This window comes from Cibotium barometz, chromosome 41 (genome assembly GCF_041138505.1).
Source record: "Cibotium barometz isolate CiBa-2024 chromosome 41, ASM4113850v1, whole genome shotgun sequence".
Lineage (NCBI taxonomy): Eukaryota > Viridiplantae > Streptophyta > Polypodiopsida > Cyatheales > Cibotiaceae > Cibotium > Cibotium barometz.
In genome coordinates, this window is record NC_141086.1 from 16801386 (window position 1) to 16821897 (window position 20512).

General features: G+C 47.1%; 1 protein-coding gene across 2 annotated transcripts in view; it reads left to right on the forward strand.

The window, feature by feature from the left end:
- Positions 1-20512, forward strand: part of LOC147614720 (calmodulin-binding receptor-like cytoplasmic kinase 2) — a 69213-nt gene that overhangs the window by 38903 nt on the left and 9798 nt on the right. The window contains exons 3-5 of one of the 2 annotated variants that reach the window (XM_086780059.1): positions 8879-9123; positions 9240-9408; positions 9509-9598. In XM_086780059.1, coding sequence (XP_086636185.1) covers positions 8879-9123; positions 9240-9408; positions 9509-9598 — 504 coding nt within the window. The remainder of the gene's footprint in view (positions 1-8878; positions 9124-9239; positions 9409-9508; positions 9599-20512) is intronic. The other variant, XM_086780057.1, reaches the window with a different exon arrangement.

Here is a 20512-nt window from a genome sequence, read left to right on the forward strand (position 1 = left end):
AAACCGGTCCAAGGAGCTGGAAAAGGAAACCTCCAAAGCAAGTCGAGAAGTCCATCTGCTCCCGCCTCTACCACTTACTCCAAGAAACTGCTCCCGATCCAAAAGTCGAGCAAAATCCAAAAAATGAACCACCAGATGTCCATATCTCCAACCCAATCTGTATCACACCAGTCCACACAATGTCTTCAACCCAAGAAAGGACGTTGTCTGACTCTTTACCTCCAAGAAAAAATCTGCTCCTTATAATCCAAAAGGCCTTCTGCATGGGGAGTAGGAGTAACCACATCCCCCTCTCAAGGTGAACACCCTGAGAACCTAAAGGAAACACCTGTACACCAGCAAAACTATGCTAAACTGGCACAAACTCATAGACCCCCTCTGCTGTCAAGAAAGGACTAACTGTCTTCCACACACACCTAGAGGATGTGAATCCAAGTGTGCACCCATGAGTCTGAAAACTCTGACAAAGCAAAGATTGGCCAAGCAAGGGCTCAAGGCCATGTGGGAAGGCACCATTCTTGGAAAAGAATACCTGTCTCCACTGCCTCCAAAAACGCAGATGAGATAATGCAAAAAATGCTGCTGTAACCAGCCGGCAGCACGTGTACCAAGAAGAAGAGAGGGAAGAGGAAAACACAGCACCTTCAGCACCTCCTCTGGGAGAAAACGCAGCCATGCTGCCCAGCACCCCCCTCTGGAGAAAAACGCTGCCATGCTACCCAGCATTTCCTCTGGAGAAAAACGCAGCCAGGCTGCCCAGCATCAGAGAAAAAAGCAGCCATGCTGGCTGCCCTTCACCTGCTCACAAGTGCAGAAAACGCAGCTAGAAGAGTACCTACTTTGGCCGCCCCAGTCCTGCAGAAAACGCAGCCAGAAGGGGCTGCCCTGTATCTCCTCCAGCCGCCCTAGACAAGACCAAAACACTCCCTCCTCCTCTGCAACCAGCAATATCGAAATCCTTCTCTCTCAGAAAAAACGCTAGAACACCTTCTGCAGAAGAGCCTCAACCCGGTGCTCTGATACCATGTCACAAGTGTGCAGCGGCAAGCGTGAGACATGGGCACAGAGAGAAAGAAAACGAATCTATATAATGAGGAAGAAGCAATGATACAATCAACCCTGTGCAAGGGGTGGTCCCCGTAAGTGAGGGCATGATGAGCAACTCCTTGAGGGAGGACCTGGGCTTGGAAGCCCCTGTCAGGATGTCTACAAATGAGTAAGAGCCTGGCCTTATATAGCCCCTACTGGAGCTGGCCGACTTGCTCTAGAAAAAAGACCCACGACTAGACAAAATAAACATGTGAAAAATGGGTGGCCAACCTTACAACCAAGGGCCAGAGGGAAAAATATGGTGCTTCCCAGGAAAAATTTGGGCACCCTTGATACACAACTTGGGCACACTACCAGGAGATGAATAATGCTAACAGAAACTGTAGTCTGTCGGTGAATGCCCTTCGAAACAAGGAAGTCATCAAATGGTACAAACTCGCCACCATTATCAGTCCAGAAGAATGAAACTCTACCCCGAGACTGATTTTCCACCATCGTGATCCAAGTCTTGAAACTGGCAAAAGCATTTGACTTACGAGCCAGAAAACATACCCAGACTTTGCAAGTGAAATCATCCACAAGAAGAAGAAAATATCGAGCCCCTCCAAGAGACTCAACCTCCATAAGTCCTACAAGATTTGCATGTATAAGCTCCAATCTTCGGGTTGCTCGATGAGTGGCCTCCTCTGGAAATGCATCTCGATGATTCTTGCCCATCATGGAGGATGAGCAGATGTGTGAGAGAGACCTGGGCTGAGATAGTCCACTGACAACTTGCTTAGAATGGAACTTCTGTAAGGTAGCAATGGGTACATGACCAAAGCGAGAATGCCACAGAGAAGTATCTGCCTCAGAAACCAAAGCCATCAAGGGGGAGAAAAGTTGATGAATATGGGAATCAGTGTAAGGGATCTGGGAAGAAAAATTGGTGATCTTTTAGAGACCCCCATCATGGACTCCATCAGCAACAACCAAGAGAGTCTTCCTAGCAATTACTTCGATGACCTCATCATCAAAATACACATCAAGTCCCTTCTGAGAAGCTTTGTATACTGAAAATAGATTTCTGGAAATCCGTGGTACATGTAGAACATCATGTAAGGTGGCAGAGGAACCCAAAGAAACATTACCAACACCGGTGACAGGAAGCGAAGAGTTGTCACCGATATGAACTGAAGAAGAGAGAGTCTGGTAGTCCTCCAAGATATGGGCCTGATTGTTGGTCATGTGAACAAAAGCACCACTATCACCAACCCATTCTACCACTTCAAGTGTGTCACTAACCTCTTTAGGAGAAGTCAAATCTATGTTCACGAGGTGTGAATCTTGTGAAGAAGTGGATGAATCTGTAACTGCCATGTATGCAACTTTGGCAAATCCCTCCTCTGAAACTTTGCCTTTATCTTTGGTGTTGTCCTTGGCAGATGCTTTCGAAGCATCCTGGGCTTTATACTTGGCTTTGGCTGCTCGAGAATCATCACAACGAGCAAAGCAGCGAGCCTCAATATGACCTGACCTGCCACAATAATCACATTCATTGCTTTTGTCCTTGGACTCCTTAGAATCATGTTTACCCTTGCCTTTGCCTTTGTTTTTGTTTTTGTTGTTGTTGTTGGAGTTCCCTTTTCCGCCTTTGCCTTTGCCCTTGTTAGAGGCAATAAAGGCAGACTCCGACGTGCCTTTTCTGCGAAGCATGCACTTGTCGCGGAGATAACTCACGACTTCCTCAAAAGGGGGGAGAGGATCACGGAAATAAATATTATCCCTCAAAGAATCAAAGGAAGCAGGCAACTTACCAAGAAGTTTATGGATGGGATTATTGATTTCTCAATCAAGCTATCTGACTCATTGATTGTAAGATTCTCCAGATCTAACTCCAATTTGGCAATCTTCACTGTCGAAACTCTCCCATACCTCCTTTGGATCTCTGTCCACATCTGACGAGGAGCACTCCGAGTAGAGACAAATTGTGCATGTATAGATGGAGTCATGCAATGGATGATGATAAGACGAGCCCGAGCATCCAATATGCTTCTCAAAGTAGGGTCCACCAAGTGAGGTGTGGAGATAGCCATCCACATACTTGCTCCTTCCAGCAACAACTGAGTGTAGAAAGACCAAGTATGATAGTTGGTTGCTGTAAGCTTCATGGAGTCACTGACTTGGGGAGGATTGTAGGATGGTATATGGGTAGGGGTAGGAGCAAGAACTGGATGAGAGAAACTCAGAGATGAAAGATTGGGAATAGGAACCACCTCTGGAGCGGGAGTAGGGGATCCAGGCTGTGATGGCGCTGGAGAATCAACAGGCAAATCCTCCTCTCAGGCTGTGCACAACAAGAAAGGGAGTGAGGGTGGGAAACTGAAAGGAGAGGAAGAAGAAAGATCTCTCCAAGCTCAGCACCTAGAAGAGGGCTTCAACAATCCAATCAACAGAAAAAAATCAGCAATCTTTGCTGAAAATTCAAAAACACAACAGTCCCAAGCGCCAGATAAAGAAAACGTAGCAATCTTGAGGAAGCCTCTGCTCCTGGAAGAAAATGCAGCACCTTCTACGCTGAAATCTGTAAAAAACGTAGCAAACTGTTGAAGCCTCTGCTCCAAAACAGAAAACGCAGCTCTCTTTTGCTTACAAGTCAGCGTTTTTCTCTGATACTATGAAAGAAAGTGAAGCAAATAGAAAACACAGATGTAGGCCTAGGTACAAGACCTGTAAATGCTGGAAACTGATGTTTATTGCTGAAAACTGAGCACGAGGGAAGCCCGTAGGTGCTGTACATTGGTAAGAAGCAGAAGCAGCTGCTAATGACCTCAACAAGATGCAAAAGAATGAGATGAAATGGGGGAAAGGGGGGTCAGCCCTTATATACTCCCCCAGAGTGCTCGTCAGCCAGCTGTAGCAGGCCGATAGTAGCAGACTAGTAGCATAAAATGCTAAAAAAGGTAGAAAAAATGCTGAATAATATCTGCTAAAATATGGCAATGCAGGGTCTCATAAAATGACCAGTACAAGCATGGAAAGGTGATGTAGGCCCTTTGGAGATGATATAATCCAACAACTAGTCCTTGGTGGGGGTCCTTCAGAGGGTATTTGGGACCCAATCGGGTGTACCTTGCCTTTGTTGTTGTTGTTCTTCTCTCTCTCTCTCTCTCAGGAGGAGGAGATAGGAGCCTCGCCATACACTTGTCTGTCAGAGGAGATTATGCATTATTCTACACTAGGGGAAGTATTTCTTACGGGCGACTTCAATGCCCACACACAGAGCAGACAGTGTGAGGTGTATGACTATGATGACATGGAGATCCTCCACCCTGTGGATCCAGAGGAGATAGGGGCTAGTCGGGCATCAGAGGACACTGGACCAGACAGAGGACATTATGGGGACCACTTACTAGAGTTGGGAGCCAGGCATCGTCTCGTTATTTATAACGGGATGCTACAGTGGCCGGGATCAGGAGGGTTGACATGCTTCCCACATGGGGGTCATACACGGACCGGAGGCACGGTGGTAGACTACATTATGGGGTCTTTGGAGGCATCACAGCTTGTCACCTCATTCTCCATTCCACCTCGTCCTATTGGGGCAGATCATACATACTTGGCATTTTCACTAGCCGGATCACCAGTATCACCAGCCCCCCACATACCGACGCCATACACTACCATCTACTTCACACATGACATGGCAGACATATACACTGGCAGAGTAGAGGATGGGCTCCTACTCATGGATCCCCTGGCATCTATGGATACCATTACAACCCAGCTCGCATCACTCCTACACACGGCTGCATTACAGAGCTTCCCACATCGTGTACATTCAGGAGAGCCTGCGAGACCTGGGACTATGCCCCAGAACATACTCACGACTCCGCATACAGAGAGCCTTGGGAGCCATCACAGAGTAGGAGGCGAGGAGAGAGATGAGGAGACTTACTCGCCGCAAAAGGCGGGCCTTCGCAGAGATACAGGAGCTAGAGATCTTTCATTTCTTCATGAGTAGAGATAGCCCTGTCTCATGGCGGCACTTCAGAGAGCCCCGGACCCCGACACCTATTGCAGACCCACAGACATGGCACACATATGCAGAGGATCTATACCATGCCCCACAGCAGCCACCTATACCTCAGCCACAGGAGCCTCGACCTACCACAGCTAGCTTCTTTACCCACTCGATGGTACAGGAAGCTATCCGCCGCCTACAGCATGGACGGGCCGCCGACCATATGGGCCTGCAAGGTGAGCATCTTATATATGCAGTAGATTCTTTAGCTCCTTTTCTTGCACACCTGTTTAACAGGGCACTAGCAGAGGGTTTGCCTGCGGAGTGGACGATGCATACCATTGTGCCGATTCACAAAACAGGGGATATGCTCGATCCGAGCAACTACAGGACGGTTATGGTTGGCCACGTGCTGGCCAAACTCTATGGTGCAGTGCTGGAGCAGGAGCTTAGCTTATATGCAGAGCGAGCAGGTTTACGCTCATCAGGGCAGGCAGGCTTCAGGAGAGCTTTCTCTACCACTGACCATGTATTCACTTTGAGATGTATGATTGATCAGGCCAGAGTGAGGAAGAGAAAGCTCTATTGCTGCTTTGTGGATTTCCGCAAGGCATTTGACACAGTACCACGAGAGAGGCTCTTTCAGCGCCTGCAGTCTCTTGGCATACCAGCAGATATGACATGGGGCATCTATGCATTATATGAGCAGGTTTTTGGGCGAGTCAGATGTCCAGGAGGTATGTCCGAGACTATTGCTAGCACCATTGGTGTGAAGCAAGGATGCCCACTTTCCCCCACGCTATTTGGGTTATACATTGATGAGGTGGCTGACTTCATTACACGGGGAGGCGGAGATGGAGTTGATTTAGCAGGTACCTCCGTACATATTATGCTCTATGCTGATGATATTGTATTAGTGTCTGAGTCCCCTGGTGGTCTACAGCAGCATCTACATGCCCTCCATGATTTCTGCACACAGAGGGGTCTTACTGTGAACCTTGGGAAAACCAAGGTTATGGTCTTTCATACATCGAGACAGGGCAGGAGTCAGCTGACATTCACTCTCGCAGGATGCCAGGTGGAGGTGGTGACATCATACGTGTACCTAGGGGTTACCTTCTCTGCAGCAGCCACACGCTTTACCATGGGTTCAGCAGCCAGAGCTAGATTGACACGGGGATATGCAGCATTGGCTAGGCTAGAGAGACAGTGCCACCAGGCGCATTTTCAGGAGCCCCGGACGAAGGGGTGGCTATTTGACACATTAGTCACACCGGCATTGATGTATGGAGCAGCAGTATGGGCGCCAGGCCTTGCTACCCATTGGTGGACACAGATAGAGAGACCACAGGCCCTCATGATGGCACGCATGATACGCAGCAAACCGTCAGTACCTCATGACATTATCCGAGCAGAGTTTGCTGCGCCTCCTATGATGGTAGAGGCCATATTTCAGACTATATGCCTGCTAGACAGATTCAGAGAGATGCCACAGGACAGATTATCATACAGAGCTTTTCAGGCATCTAGACAGTTGGCTGAGGCAGGAGACAGAGGATCATGGTATGCACAGGTCACACATTGGTTCTCACAGCATGGCCTAGACATGGATCATCTACCACCATTCCAGTATGATAGGGATGCACCACATATCCGTCTCTCTCATAGTGAGAGGAACAGAGTATTGAGACAGGATCTATGGCAGCTCTATACACGAGAGACATGGATATCGCCTACACAGCCTCTTCCACCGAAGATGCTATACTACAGAGATCACTTCATGAGTATCACTGATGATGGATTTATAGAGAGGCCGAGATACATGGAGGGCTTTTTACCACACGGCTCCCGAGTGGCTATTGGTCAGCTCAGAGTTTCATCACACCGATTGGAGATTGAGACTGGCAGAGCAGCACGGATCCCCCGACAGGAGAGGGTATGCAGATTGTGCAGAGAGGAGGTGGAGAGTGAGGAGCATTATGTATGCAGATGCAGAGCATATACAGGCATCAGAGAGAGATATCCCATTTTATTCAGAGAGCCACATTCCCTACGCCAGATCTTTGAGACAGCAGACCAGCGCATACTGGGGAGATACATTCTAGACATACAGCGCCACAGAGAGACATTATTACAGGCTCAGACAGCTCCAGAGGGGGGGCGACAGACACAGATTACTACATTTTTTCAGAGATCCATACCCCTCCCAGCCCCTACACGGCAGGGAATTACTCTCCAGAGAGCAGAGACACTTAGAGCCCGCAGGAGACAGAGGACACCTGGCTTTCGGACACCACGCCTATACCAGAGAGAGATGACAGAGATCAGAGCTCAGTTTCACAGAGAGGGTGCGGAGCGACTAGCTCGCTTCAGAGCACACCCAGGCATATTCTTCAGGGAGCTGTGGACACCCCCTTCACTTATGTATACCATTTTATACCCCGAGTATGGTACAGGATGGAGCTAGCTAGGTTGCATATCATGATTGTATACTCCATGCATATAGCTTTGCATTCTCCTAGTAATAGAGCTCCATCCCCTGTACACCTAGATTCAGCTTTTTTATTCAGTACTTTTTCATTTTGTTGGGATGACAGAGGATACCCCATACAGGTACTCCGATTTGTCTCATAGGCCGAGTTCGGTCTTTTGGAAGACGTTAATAAAATCTTTCTTTCTTTCTTTCTTTCTTTCTCTCTCTCTCTCTCTCTCTCTCTCTCTCTCTTGCACTCTTATCTCCGCTACATTGTGCAATCGTCAAGAACCAAGGTGCTGAATATTCATAATCAAAGTATAATCCTATCTGTATCTTCTGCATGTCACAAATATGGTTACCAGGACCCTATGTGTACTCATGATGACTGCAGCCCTTCTGTGCTGGACTCCTCCTGGCGCCCCACTGGTTGATTTTCATGGCTGGCTGATGCTCCTTTGTGACATCAAATAGGAGGGCTCACACACAATCACAATCTGAGCACTCCACCTATCTCATTTGCAGAAGTATACACATACTTATGCTTAACAGAAAAAGAGACTGACGTCACATAGATGAGAAACAGATAAACGGAATAACAGAAACAATTGGTTCTAAAAAAATGCCAGAACATACAGGGAGACTATATTTATCAATATCTGGGGCGCCCTTTTTAAACAGGCTCAAGGATACAAAGCAGATTCTCTTTTTGCATGTGTGCTCACATACCTACTCCTTGCATGGTTTAAAACCTCCATGCACACCAGTCATATACTGAAGTCACCCACAGTTCACTTAAACAAGAAGCATCACCCTATATCATTTATTAGATTATACCTTTATTGTTCTAGGTGCCATTCCTATGCTAAGTTTGCTCAAATTTTAACTTGGGCATGGAAATTCCAGTTAGCAAGCCATCTGGCCACCGGAATTGTAAAACATTATTCAATGTAAAGAACAAACTAACAACAGAAAAAGAGTGTGCCTTTAGTGTCTGGCTGCTCACATCATGGCCTCAGCTCCTAGCATTTTTTTCTTACAGTACTCTCACATATTGTTTCACCATTGGCCTTGTGGGTTGTTTCAGTGCCTCCCAAAGATGTTAATAAAACTCTCTTCCTTAGTGGGGTAAAAAAATTGAGACACGAGTATGTGACTTCTCCAAGTAGATATATAGAGACCACACATAACGTAGCTGTATATAGTGAGCATAGAGAAGCACAATGAAGGGTAGAGGGTCTACCACTCAGCAAAAGTGGGATTAGAACAATCCTTGCTTATAGCTCTTCTATTTGTCTAAGTTGCCCAGGTGACTTTGTTACGAAGAGCCTAGCTCAAACCACTGTGTGCAGGTGATTCCATGTCGGTTTCTCGTGCAGAAAGCTCTTTTGGCTGTTCAAGTTCGACAACATTCAGTTCATCATCGCAGCAACCTTTGCAGAAACCACAAGGAGGAAGGACTTTTACCTTGGCGGAGCTTAGCAAAGCCACAAAAAAGTTCTCTCCATCGTGTAAGATCGGGCAGGGGGGTTTCGGCATAGTCTACAAAGGAAAGCTTCAGGATGGCACATTTGTGGCCATAAAACGGGCCAAGAAGGTTTGTGGGTTCTGCACATTTCCAACATACCTCAAATCTCATGTTGAGGGTCTTTCCTTGTGTGGTAATTTGCGTGTGCAATGATCTAAAATAAAATCTATATGCATTTCTTACAGAAAGTATATGATTCACGCCTTTCCACTGAGTTTGACAATGAAGTGGAGATGCTTCTCAATATTGACCATCTTAACCTTGTCAAGATGATCGGTTATTTGGACGAAAACGATGAGCGTATCCTAGTTGTGGAGTATGTACCCAATGGCAATTTGCGGGAGCACCTTGATGGTTTGTGGAATTCCCAACTTAGCTGGTTGCATCTGCTACATTATTTTTTCCAATTTTTTGTCATGCTTTTATATGGAGGTATACATGGGTTTCATTGCAGGTATACATGGAGTTATACTGGATCTTTCCATGCGCCTAGAGATCTGTATAGATGTTGCCCATGCACTCACTTACCTCCATATGTATGCAGGTACTCTCACTTACCTCACATTTGAAGAAATTGGTACTATGTTGCTTGATTTGTTAGTCTTAGATGTATTAGTGATGCATGCATGGGAGCATGTAGCTAGCTATAGAATATGTTCCTCTTTGTAAGCGTTCTCCTTTCTATACTGTCTAGGAGGGTGGGTTGGGCAAATATGCTTTGCTGCTCCAAAGCATGAAGCTTCACAGGTGAGTTAGGCTTTTATTCTAAAGGGCCTTGTTGTGTAGAAATGCTTGATAACCAAGTGAGTTTAGGTTTGGTCTATGCGGTGCCTAGTATGTTGCCACCCTATTGGTAAGGGCTACTGGAAGTACACTAATGGGGAAGGACTCATGAGCATCTTGTTTCCTTTCTCTATTATTCCCCCTCCCTCAGCATCTCTGCAAGAGAAGATTTGCTCTTTTGAGATGAGCAAATGTAGAAAGGTTTACAAACTGCTGGCTGCTAGTCAATTCCTCACACGCTGACTCAATGTTGAATGGGAGACAGGAGCAGCTTTGCTGGCTGCATACGGAAGCTTGCATGAATTGTACCCTTTTAGAGGTGAGATTTTATTGTTAGGTCCAATGATTTGCAAGCTGGCCGGAGTCTTCTTTTCCCCATTTCTCACCCAAGAAAAGCACTCCTCCGGCTCATTTTTTGAACCATTGGTTTTGGGCCAATATACTTTTTTATGCTAAATGAAAATAGAAACGGCAATTCTAATGAAGCTTAAGCAGAGAAATGCCATGCCAGCATGGGGTTTTGGGGTGGCTTGGGGTGTCACCCTTTTTTTTGGGGGCGCGGGGGGGGGGGGGGGGGGGGGTGTTTGTGGGGAGAGGAGAGTCCAGTAGAGAGGCAACATGTGACATGCCAAACAAACAAACCTTAAAATGGAGCATTGAATGGTTTTTTCTAAAGCTCAAACTTCAAATTCACGAGTAAGTAACCTTGCAAGTTCTGTTAACATAGAAAATATGGAATCCTTATTTTGTGAGATGAGCATAAATAAATTGTTCAGCCTATAATCAACAACAATGCGCGTTGTGCATTGCTGAATCCCAAGAAACAAATCATTTAAAAAATGGCATGAATAATAGAAGAGTCAAGACCAATAGTCATAACACGAAGTTCATACGATAATAAGTAGAAACATGAAGTAGGGTACCATCTAGAATCTTGATAATAGTTCCATGCTTAAGAAATAGCCTCATCCTTCCCACCAATGCCCATCCTCAGGCTCATTCCCTAGCTCATCTTTTTGCATCTCTCCATCTTGTTTTTTAAAAATGAGATCCTTTTTTTAAATTAAAGGAATCTATTTGTGAGAATATTGATAAAAATACTCTAATGAGGTCAAAACCCTGCAAAAATCTTGAGTTGGGCATAAGCATCATAGGGCTAGTGAAGGAGGAAAAAGGTAGAGCAACCTGGGGATGCAGTGGACCTGGGGATGCAGTGGGAACACAAATGATGGTGTGCAGTTAGAGGAAGAGATTGCGGCTGCAATGACGCAAACTTCGGACTATTTTTCTGAATGTGTACAGAAACAAGAAGTTTCTGCTTGAGGAATTTGTCTACCAACGGCTGTTTCTGAAACATATTTTGTCAAAAGGGGATCCTTAAAACACCACTTCTCATGTTTTTGGAGCTGTTTCTTTCTCATCACAAGCATTTTTTAGCTTTATTGTCGGTGATTTTTCTTGCTCAATCTTGTTTTCTACCCTTTTTTCTTCGTGTAAGACTATTGGTGCAATGCAAGTGTGAACAGAGATAGAATGGACACTGGAAGTGTAACAACGGATATAACAGAATTCACTTAAACACACAGGAATCGACATGCAAATAGCAACACAAAAAGACAAGACACAACATGAGGGGCCGGAGTAATTCTTTGGGCCGATGGCACCCCCCCCCCTTCCCCCTTCCCCCTTCTTAAGTAATTTATTAACACCAAATACAATCTAGCAGGGCTCCTTCTGAGTACAAGATTCGACTCCCCCAAAGCTTTCCAAAGGTCGTCGATGCAGATGATCTCGTGGCCCGTAGGGTCTCTTGGATTTTCTGACTCACCCGAAGGCTTGCATCAGGGCCATCCACTAAGGAATTGAGTATGGTCACTTTGGTGAATAAATCTGTGTCAGAGGGGAACTTATCAGGTTCCAGTTCTCTTCCTCCTCTTGGCACTCGTCTGACACCTCTTGCTTTGATGTTTGAGTTTCTTAGGTTGTTTGCAGCTCTGCTCTTAGTCTCCAAACAATGTCAGATGGGACTCCTATCTCCTGTAAATGCTGTAGCGATGATGCTCAATCTGGATGGGAAGGGGTGGGAGGTATTGAAGACCATTTCCTTTACCAAGGTTTAACAGTGAGGTCCTGCTGAGTGCAAAAATCGTTAAGGCATCCAAATGTCTCTGAAGCACTCATACACGGCTATGTATGGTAAACCCCTCTCAAAGCTCTGATGAGTCTCTATATAGAAAATGACATCCCAGCTTGTGAGAGTCTTGCTCAAACCTCCTGGATTCGACCACAAGGTGCCATTACAATTCCATACTGCGAACCTAAGGTGTTTGTTCTCATAGACCCCGTGTTCCTATTTGGGACGGCACTCACCAATGATAATGACCTGCCATCTTTGTAGACAGCCCACTTGCCCACTCTATGGGCCTCATTAACTGCCACCATTGCCTCACGTCGGTGTGCCACCTGTGCTAGTGTCGTGATTTGTGACTAATAATATTATTATTCATTAGTGAAGAGTTGTGCCTTCTCGAGTGGTCACCAGTCAAGGGACACATCCTCTCGAAGGGTCACACCACTTCACTGGGACACGACTATTAGTCTAAGACACATCTATTCATGAAAGGGCATGATCCTGGACAGCGACACGACTCTTCGATTGTAACTCTTCAGCCCCTATTTAAAGAGGGCTCCCATGTGCAATTCAATCAACTCAAGTTCTTTGGCTCAATCTTTCAAGTCTTGTCATTCTAGTTCTTAATCACGTGATTAGAATAGTTAATAGAGAGATTAGAAGATCGAAATCTTCACAGTGGTATCAGAGCAAACAAGTTCCAACCCGTAGGATACCCACATCAAAAAAACCCTAACCCTAACCCTAAAAAGCAAAAACCCTAAATCAGCAAATTGACTTTAGAATTAGGTATAGCAAGAGTAGCAAGAGAGAGTGCTCCACCCGATTTCCCCTAATTTTCCCAATTTTGCCTAATTTATGAATTCCCCCAAAATTATGTAAAAGCCTCTACTACATAGGAAAAAAACAAAATGGTGTGCTGTAGAGATACCCGGGTACCCATGGCCACACTAGATGAGCAATTCAGCACCTTCACACCTCTCTTCTAGCTTTCGGTTGGCATCCACGGCAGCTTTTGGGCTGAATTGGCACCTTCGTGGAGAGTCACGACTCTTAATGTTATAATGTTTTAACATAGCAAAAAAAACATTAATAATGTATAACCCAAGGGTCCAAGCCTCAAGCCTATGATATAAGGCTTTAAATAAGCATTTGCCTAGCCACATAGGCCAGTTGGACCAGCCCACGCATAAAAATAAATAAAAACAAACATAATGAAGCGTACGTGTTCGTGTGACGTTCCGGCCAGCCCTCGCTCCTGCATGCTTGCGCTCTATGGGTGCCCCCTTTGCCCGGACTCTTATGCGGAACGTGTGTGGTGCCCGACCTCTCTCCCATGCACATTATGGTTGATGACCAGCCGTATCTAAGCTTCCTGGATGATTGTGATTTCCTCATCAACCTTGGATTGACTCCCGAGCACACACCCTTGGCCCCCAACTCAGTCCAGGAAGCCCCAACTCCTATTGCTACGGACAATTTCTACTGTACTGGTGGACTCTCTCCTGCGCCTTCTCTCCGAATATCCTTCTCATACCCAATTGGCGTCTGAACCAACCCATAATGATGCAGCAGATTACGCAATACAGTTTTCTTCGCCCTTTGGAGATGATGATGCTGATCCAACGGTAAACTACCATTTGTCCCTAGCCTTTCCCCTTCCCGAAGTCGATCTTTGGGGACTTTGGGACATATTTATGCAGCTACCTCGGGCTTCACATCTGTCCCTTTTACAATGTTCCATAGACCATCACTCATGAGTATAAGCCTCGCTTTGGTTTGCCATGTTGGAAAATTTTCTCCAGAGAATTTCTTGAAGGTGATGGCTAATCTAGGTAGATCCATGATGCGTGAACTTTTGCTTTAGTTGTATAACCCTGTCCTGTGAGAGCTGTAAGCTGATCCACATGTATCTGGCCTCTGGATCCTGTGCTACCACTCTCAGTCTCCCCTGTAACTCCCGTCTGAATAGAATTGCTACTCCCCCCGACCCTCTCGAGGTACCCTGGCGTGTGGTCCTCCTGTATGCTGACTCCCACTGGAATCCCTCTACTCGAGGTAGCCCTCTCTCTGGGCTCTGATGTGTCTCTGTCAGAAGTATGATGTCTCTCCCCACCATAACATGCTCCAGTCGTCCAAGCTGCACCCATAGTGAACCATTACAGTTCCATACTGCCATGTGTATCTCTGTCAGTGGGGCGTGGTCTGTGTCCCATAGGCCCCAAACCGCTAATCCATGGGCCGGCCATCAATGATGACCCGACCATCTCGGTAGAAGGCCTTCTTGCCTTCTCTCCTCGCGTGTAAGACTCAACCTTGCCTTAATGGCGGAAATGGGTGGAGACAACGGTAACAACGGCGCAAAGCAAACGAAGACTAGAGCGCTGGCGTCGGCATTGGCAAGCGCAAAGGAGACGAGCACTAGATGGCAGGCGCGAAGTTCACTGGAGATAATCACCCTGCCTCTCATACTAGTTAAAGAATTAGAGAAGCAAAGCAGAGCCTAGCTAAGGGGGATCGAACATGTCCATGGCTACAAAGAAGAGAGAGAGAGAGAGAGAGAGAGAGAGAGAGAGAGAGAGAGAGAGAGAGAGAGAGATATTTTATTAACGTCTTCCAAAAGACCGAACTCGGTCTATGAGACAAATCGGTGTACCTGTATGGGGTATCCTCTGTCATCCCAACAAAATGCAAAAGTACTGAACTAAAAAGCTGAATCTGGGTGTGCAATAAGTACAATGAGTGGGGGAGGGGATGGAGCTCTACTGCTAGGATAATGCAAAGCTATATGCATGGAGTATACAATCATGATATGCAACCTAGCTAGCTCCATCCTGTACCATACTGGGGGTATAAAATGGTATACATCAATGAAGGGGGTGTCCACAGCTCCCTGAAGAACATGCCTAGGTGTGCTCTGAAGCGAGCCAGTTGCTCCGCACCCACCTCCCTGTGAAACTGAGCTCTGATCTCTGTCATCTCTCTCTGGTATAGGCGTGGTGTCCGAAAGCCAGGTGTCCTCTGTCTCCTGCAGGCTCTGAGTGTCTCTGCTCTCTGGAGAGTAATTCCCTGCTGTGTAGGGGCTGGGAGTGGGACGGATCTCTGAAAAAATGTAGTAATTTGTGTCTGTCGTCCCCCCTCTGGAGCTGTCTGAGCCTATAATGATGTCTCTCTGTGGCGCTGTATGTCTAGAATGAATCTCCCCAGTATGCGCTGGTCTGCTGCCTCAAAGATCTGGCGTAGGGAATGTGGCACTCTGAATAAAATGGGATGGCTGTATATGTTCTGCATCTGCATACATAATGCTCCTCACTCTCCACCTCCTCTCTGCACAATCTACATACCCTCTCCTCTTGGGGGACCCATGGTGCTCTACCAGTCAATCTCCAATCGGTGTGATGAAACTCTAAGCTGACCAATAGCCACTCGGGAGCCATGTGGTAAAAAGCCCTCCATGTATCTAGGCCTCTCTATAAATCCATCATCAGTGATACTCATGAAGTGATCTCTGTGGTATAGCATCTTCGGTGGAAGAGGCTGTGTAGGCGATATCCATGTCTCTCGTGTATAGAGCTGCCATAGGTCCTGTCTCAATACTCTGTTCCTCTCACTATGAGAGAGACGGATATGTGGTGCATCCCTGTCATACTGGAATGGTGGTAGATGATCCATGTCTAGGCCATGCTGTGAGAACCAATGTGTGACCAGTGCATACCATGATCCTCTGTCTCCTGCCTTAGCCAGATGTCTCGATGCCTCAAAAGCTCTGTATGACAATTTGTACCGTGGCATCTCTCTGAATCTGTCTAGCAAGCATATAGTCTGAAATATGGCCTCTACCATCATAGGAGGCGCAGCAAACTCTGCTCGGATAATGTCATGAGGTACTGACGGTTTGCTGCGTATCATGCATGCCATCATGAGGGCCTGTGGTCTCTCTATCTGTGTCCACCAATGGGTAGCAAGGCCTGGCGCCCATACTGCTGCTCCATACATCAATGCTGGTGTGACTAATGTGTCAAATAGCCACCCCTTCGTCCGGGGCTCCTGAAAATGCGCCTGGTGGCACTGTCTCTCTAGCATAGCCAATGCTGCATATCCCCGTGTCAATCTAGCTGTGGTGGCTGCTGAACCCATGGTGAAGCGTGTGGCTGCTGCAGAGAAGGTAACCCCTAGGTACACGTATGATGTCACCACCTCCACGTGGCATCCTGCGAGAATGAATGTCAGCTGACTCCTGCCCTATCTCGATGTATGAAAGACCATAACCTTGGTTTTCCCAAGGTTCACAGTAAGACCCCTTTGTGTGCAGAAATCATCGAGTGCATGTAGATGCTGCTGTAGACCACCTTAAGACTCAGACACTAATACAATATCATCAGCATAAAGCATAATATGTACTGAGGTACCTCCTATATCAACTCCATCTCCGCCTCCCCGTGTAATGAAGTCAACCACCTCATCAATGTATAACCCAAATAGTGTGGGGGAAAGTGGGCATCCTTGCTTCACACCAATGGTGCTAGCAATAGTCTAAGACATACCTCCAGGGCATCTGACTCGCCCAAAAACCTGCTCATATAATGCATAGACGCCCCATGTTATATATGCTGGTATGCCAAGAGACTATAGGCGCTAAAAGAGCCTCTCTCGTGGTACTGTGTCAAATGCCTTGCGGAAATCCACAAAGCGGCAATAGAGCTTTCTCTTCCTCACTCTGGCCTGATCAATCATACATCTCAAAGTGAATACGGTCAGTGGTAGAGAAAGATCTCCTGAAGCCTGCCTGCCCTGATGAGCGTAAACCTGCTCGCTCAACATATAAGCTAAGCTCTTGCTCCAACACTGCACCATAGAGTTTGGCCAGCACGTGGCCAACCATAACCGTCCTGTAGTTGCTCGGATCGAGCATATCCCCTGTTTTGTGAATCGGCACAATGGTGTGCATTGTCCACTCCGCAGGCAAACCTTCTGCTAGTGCCCTGTTAAACAGGTGTGCAAGAAAAGGAGCCAAAGAATCTACTGCATATATGAGATGCTCACCCTGCAGGCCCATATGGTCGGCGGCCCATCCATGTTGTAGGCGGCGGATAGCTTCCTGTACCATCGAGTGGGTAAAGAAGCTAGTTGTGGTAGGTCGAGGCTCCTGTGGGTGAGGTATAGATGGCTGCTGGTGTGGGGCGTGGTATAGGCCCTCTGCATATGTGTGCCATGTCTGTGGGTTTGCAATAGGTGTCGGTGTCCGGGGCTCTCTGAAGTGCCGCCATGAGACAGGGCTATCTCTACTCATGAAGAAATGAAAGATCTCTAGCTCCTGTATCTCTGCGAAGGCCCGCCTTTTGCGGTGAGTAAGTCTCCTCATCTCTCTCCTCGACTCCTGCTCTGTGATGGCTCCCAAGGCTCTCTGTATGCGGAGCCGTGAGTAAATGGCTCTGCACTCGTCATCATACCATCTGTTCTGGGGCATAGTCCCAGATCTCACAGGCTCTCCTGAGTGGACACGATGTGGGAAGCTCTGTAATGCAGCCGTGTGTAGGAGTGATGCCAGCTGGGCTGTAATGGTGCCAGGGGATCCATGAGTAGGAGTGGTGCCAGGGGATCCATGAGTAGGAGCCCATCCTCTACTCTGCCAGTGTATATGTCTGCCATGTCATGTGTGAAGTAGATGGTAGTGTGTGGCGTTGGTATGTGGGGGGCTGGTGATACTGGTGATCCGGCTAGTGAAAATGCCAAGGATGTATGATCTGCCCCAATAGGACGAGGTGGAATGGAGAATGAGGTGACAAGCTGTGATGCCTCCAAAGACCCCATAATGTAGTCTACCACCGTGCCTCCGGTCCGTGTATGACCCCCATGTGGGAAGCATGTCAGCCCTCTTTCCCGGCCACTGTAGCATCCCGTTATAAATAACGAGACGATGCTTGGCTCCCAACTCTAGTAAGTGGTCCCCATAATGTCCTCTGTCTGGTCCAGTGTCCTCTAATGCCCGACTATTCCCTATCTCCTCTGGATCCACAGGGTGGAGGATCTCCATGTCATCATAGTCATAGACCTCACACTGTCTGCTCTGTGTGTGGGCATTTAAGTCGCCCGTAAGTAATACTTTCCCTAGTGTAGAATAATGCATAATCTCCTCTGACAGACAAGTGTATGGCAAGGCTCCTGTCTCCTCCTCCTGTGGCATGTCCTCTGTAATGACATAGGAGGATCCTGATGGAGAAAAGTAACATAGAGCTATGTATATAACCCTGTCCTGTGAGAGCTGTAAGCTGATCCACATGTATCTGGCCTTTGGATCCTGTGCTACCACTCTCAGTCTCCCCTGTAACTCCCGTCTGAATAGAACTGCTACCCCCCCCCGACCCTCTCGAGGTACCCTGGCGTGTGGTCCTCCTGTATGCTGACTCCCACTGGAATCCCTCTACTCGAGGTAGCCCTCTCTCTGGGCTCTGATGTGTCTCTGTCAGAAGTATGATGTCTCTCCCCACCATAACATGCTCCAGTCGTCCAAGCTGCACCCATAGTGAACCATTACAGTTCCATACTGCCATGTGTATCTCTGTCAGTGGGGCGTGGTCTGTGTCCCATAGGCCCCAAACCGCTAATCCATGGGCCGGCCATCAATGATGACCCGACCATCTCGGTAGAAGGCCTTCTTGCCTTCTCTCCTCGCGTGTAAGACTCGTGGCATGCAAGCTCTCCTATGCTCAAGCTGCATGTGAGATCATCATCCAAGAAAATAGGAGCTCCCTCTAAACCTCGTAGTATGACCCTCTTCCTCATGAAGGTGAGTCTCTCCGTCTCTCCAGCAAACAGGATGAGGGCTCGCTTGCGTGTTGAGTCTTTCCCGGCTCTCCATGCTTTGGTGAAGGGGAGAGGGTGCTCTTCCTTGTAGCCGAGCTTCATGCATATAAGCTGTCCATCATTTTCGGGAGTGGAGTCGGGTGTCTCGGCTATACCTGTGACTCGAATGTTGAGGCGGCGGGCATGCCTCATCTTCTCCTCCTCAATGGTGGTGTGAATGATTTGGTGTTCTTCCCTTCAAGGTTGGATCAAAACGTACGTACGGATCCAATCCGTAACGTACATCCGTACGGTACGGGGATCCGTACGCGGTTTTTTTTTGCTTGCCTGCGATAAACGTTTTTTTTTTTGGGTTTCGCTTGCGATAGCGTCTGGACTTTGTATGGCGCACACCTTGCGGTAAGGGCCTCTACAGTCGCACTCTCTCTCTCGCTCTCTCTCTCTCTCTTCGCTATTGTCGCCGCCGCCTTCCTTTCGGTTCCCCACCCAGTTTTGCCCACCCACCCTTGTTCAGGGCCCCAAGGCAGCAACATAACTCTCTCTCTCTCTCTCTCTCTCTCTCTCTCTCTCTCTCTTAGAGCCTTAGCCCACCCTCTGTGGACCGTGCATAGAGCTCTCAGCCTCTCTCTCCTTCAAGTCTCTCTCTCTCTCTCTCTCTCTCTCTCTCTCTCTCTCTCTCTCTCTCTCAGCTGAGCTGCCCACTAAATATTATGCATTGCATGATTGCTGAATCCTGATTGAAATTGTATGGCATTGTGCATTGAATTTGTCAGAGCAATCATGCATTGACTTGTGATTCTAATTTCTCACTGTTGAATTAGTAGGTTTTTGACCTTGTTGTGTCTCTATTTCGAAAGTTTTATATGTCAATGTGGACATGGACTGAAATTTTATGTAGGTGGCTGAAATTTCTGAGATTTTATGTATTTTTACCAATGGTACGTATTTTTACGTACCTTTAAATTTTTTTCCGTACCAAACAACGTACAGTACGTACGGATCCGTACAGTACATAACGTTTGGAACCACCTTGCTTCCCTTTGAGTCTCCTCCCTCACTTCTTTACGGATGTTCTTCTTCACCACCTCAACCCATCCTGACTGCTTGGCTTCGAGTTTTCCCTCCATGTCCCTTGTGATCTCCTTGGAGATCTCTTCTTTGATGGCTGTGAGAGTGTTGTCATTGATCTCCCCTTCTTCCTTCTCAGTATTCTTGATGGCTACCATTTCCACTTTCAATGCACTCACCTCCTCCTTGAGTGCCGTGTTCTCTTGTTCGAGGTTCGTGACCCGTGCTTCGAGAGCCATGATGTGCCGGTGTAGTTTGTTCTCTAGAGAGATGATTTGCATGACTCAATGTGTACTGAAATTTGAAAATGATATGGAGTACCTCAAGTCCATGCCTTTTCATAGGTTGCAAACCTTATTTTTTGACTCACACAAATCACACTAGGTGAGTGACACATGGCATGGCCATTGACTTCATTGCTTACTACACACATAATATCTTATCTTATCATCCTAAGGGTGGGTTCACACACATAAGTACACTTACACATAAGTGAGTGTTCATAGCCCTTTAGGGGCTGTTCTCACACACCCACACACACACACATGCACATAAACAGGGTACACGCACACAAACACGAGACTCTGAAATCCCCAGCATGTGTAAGCTTATTCATGTGTATGTGTGTGTGAACACCTACTTAGGTGTGAACACCACTTATATCTGGATAAG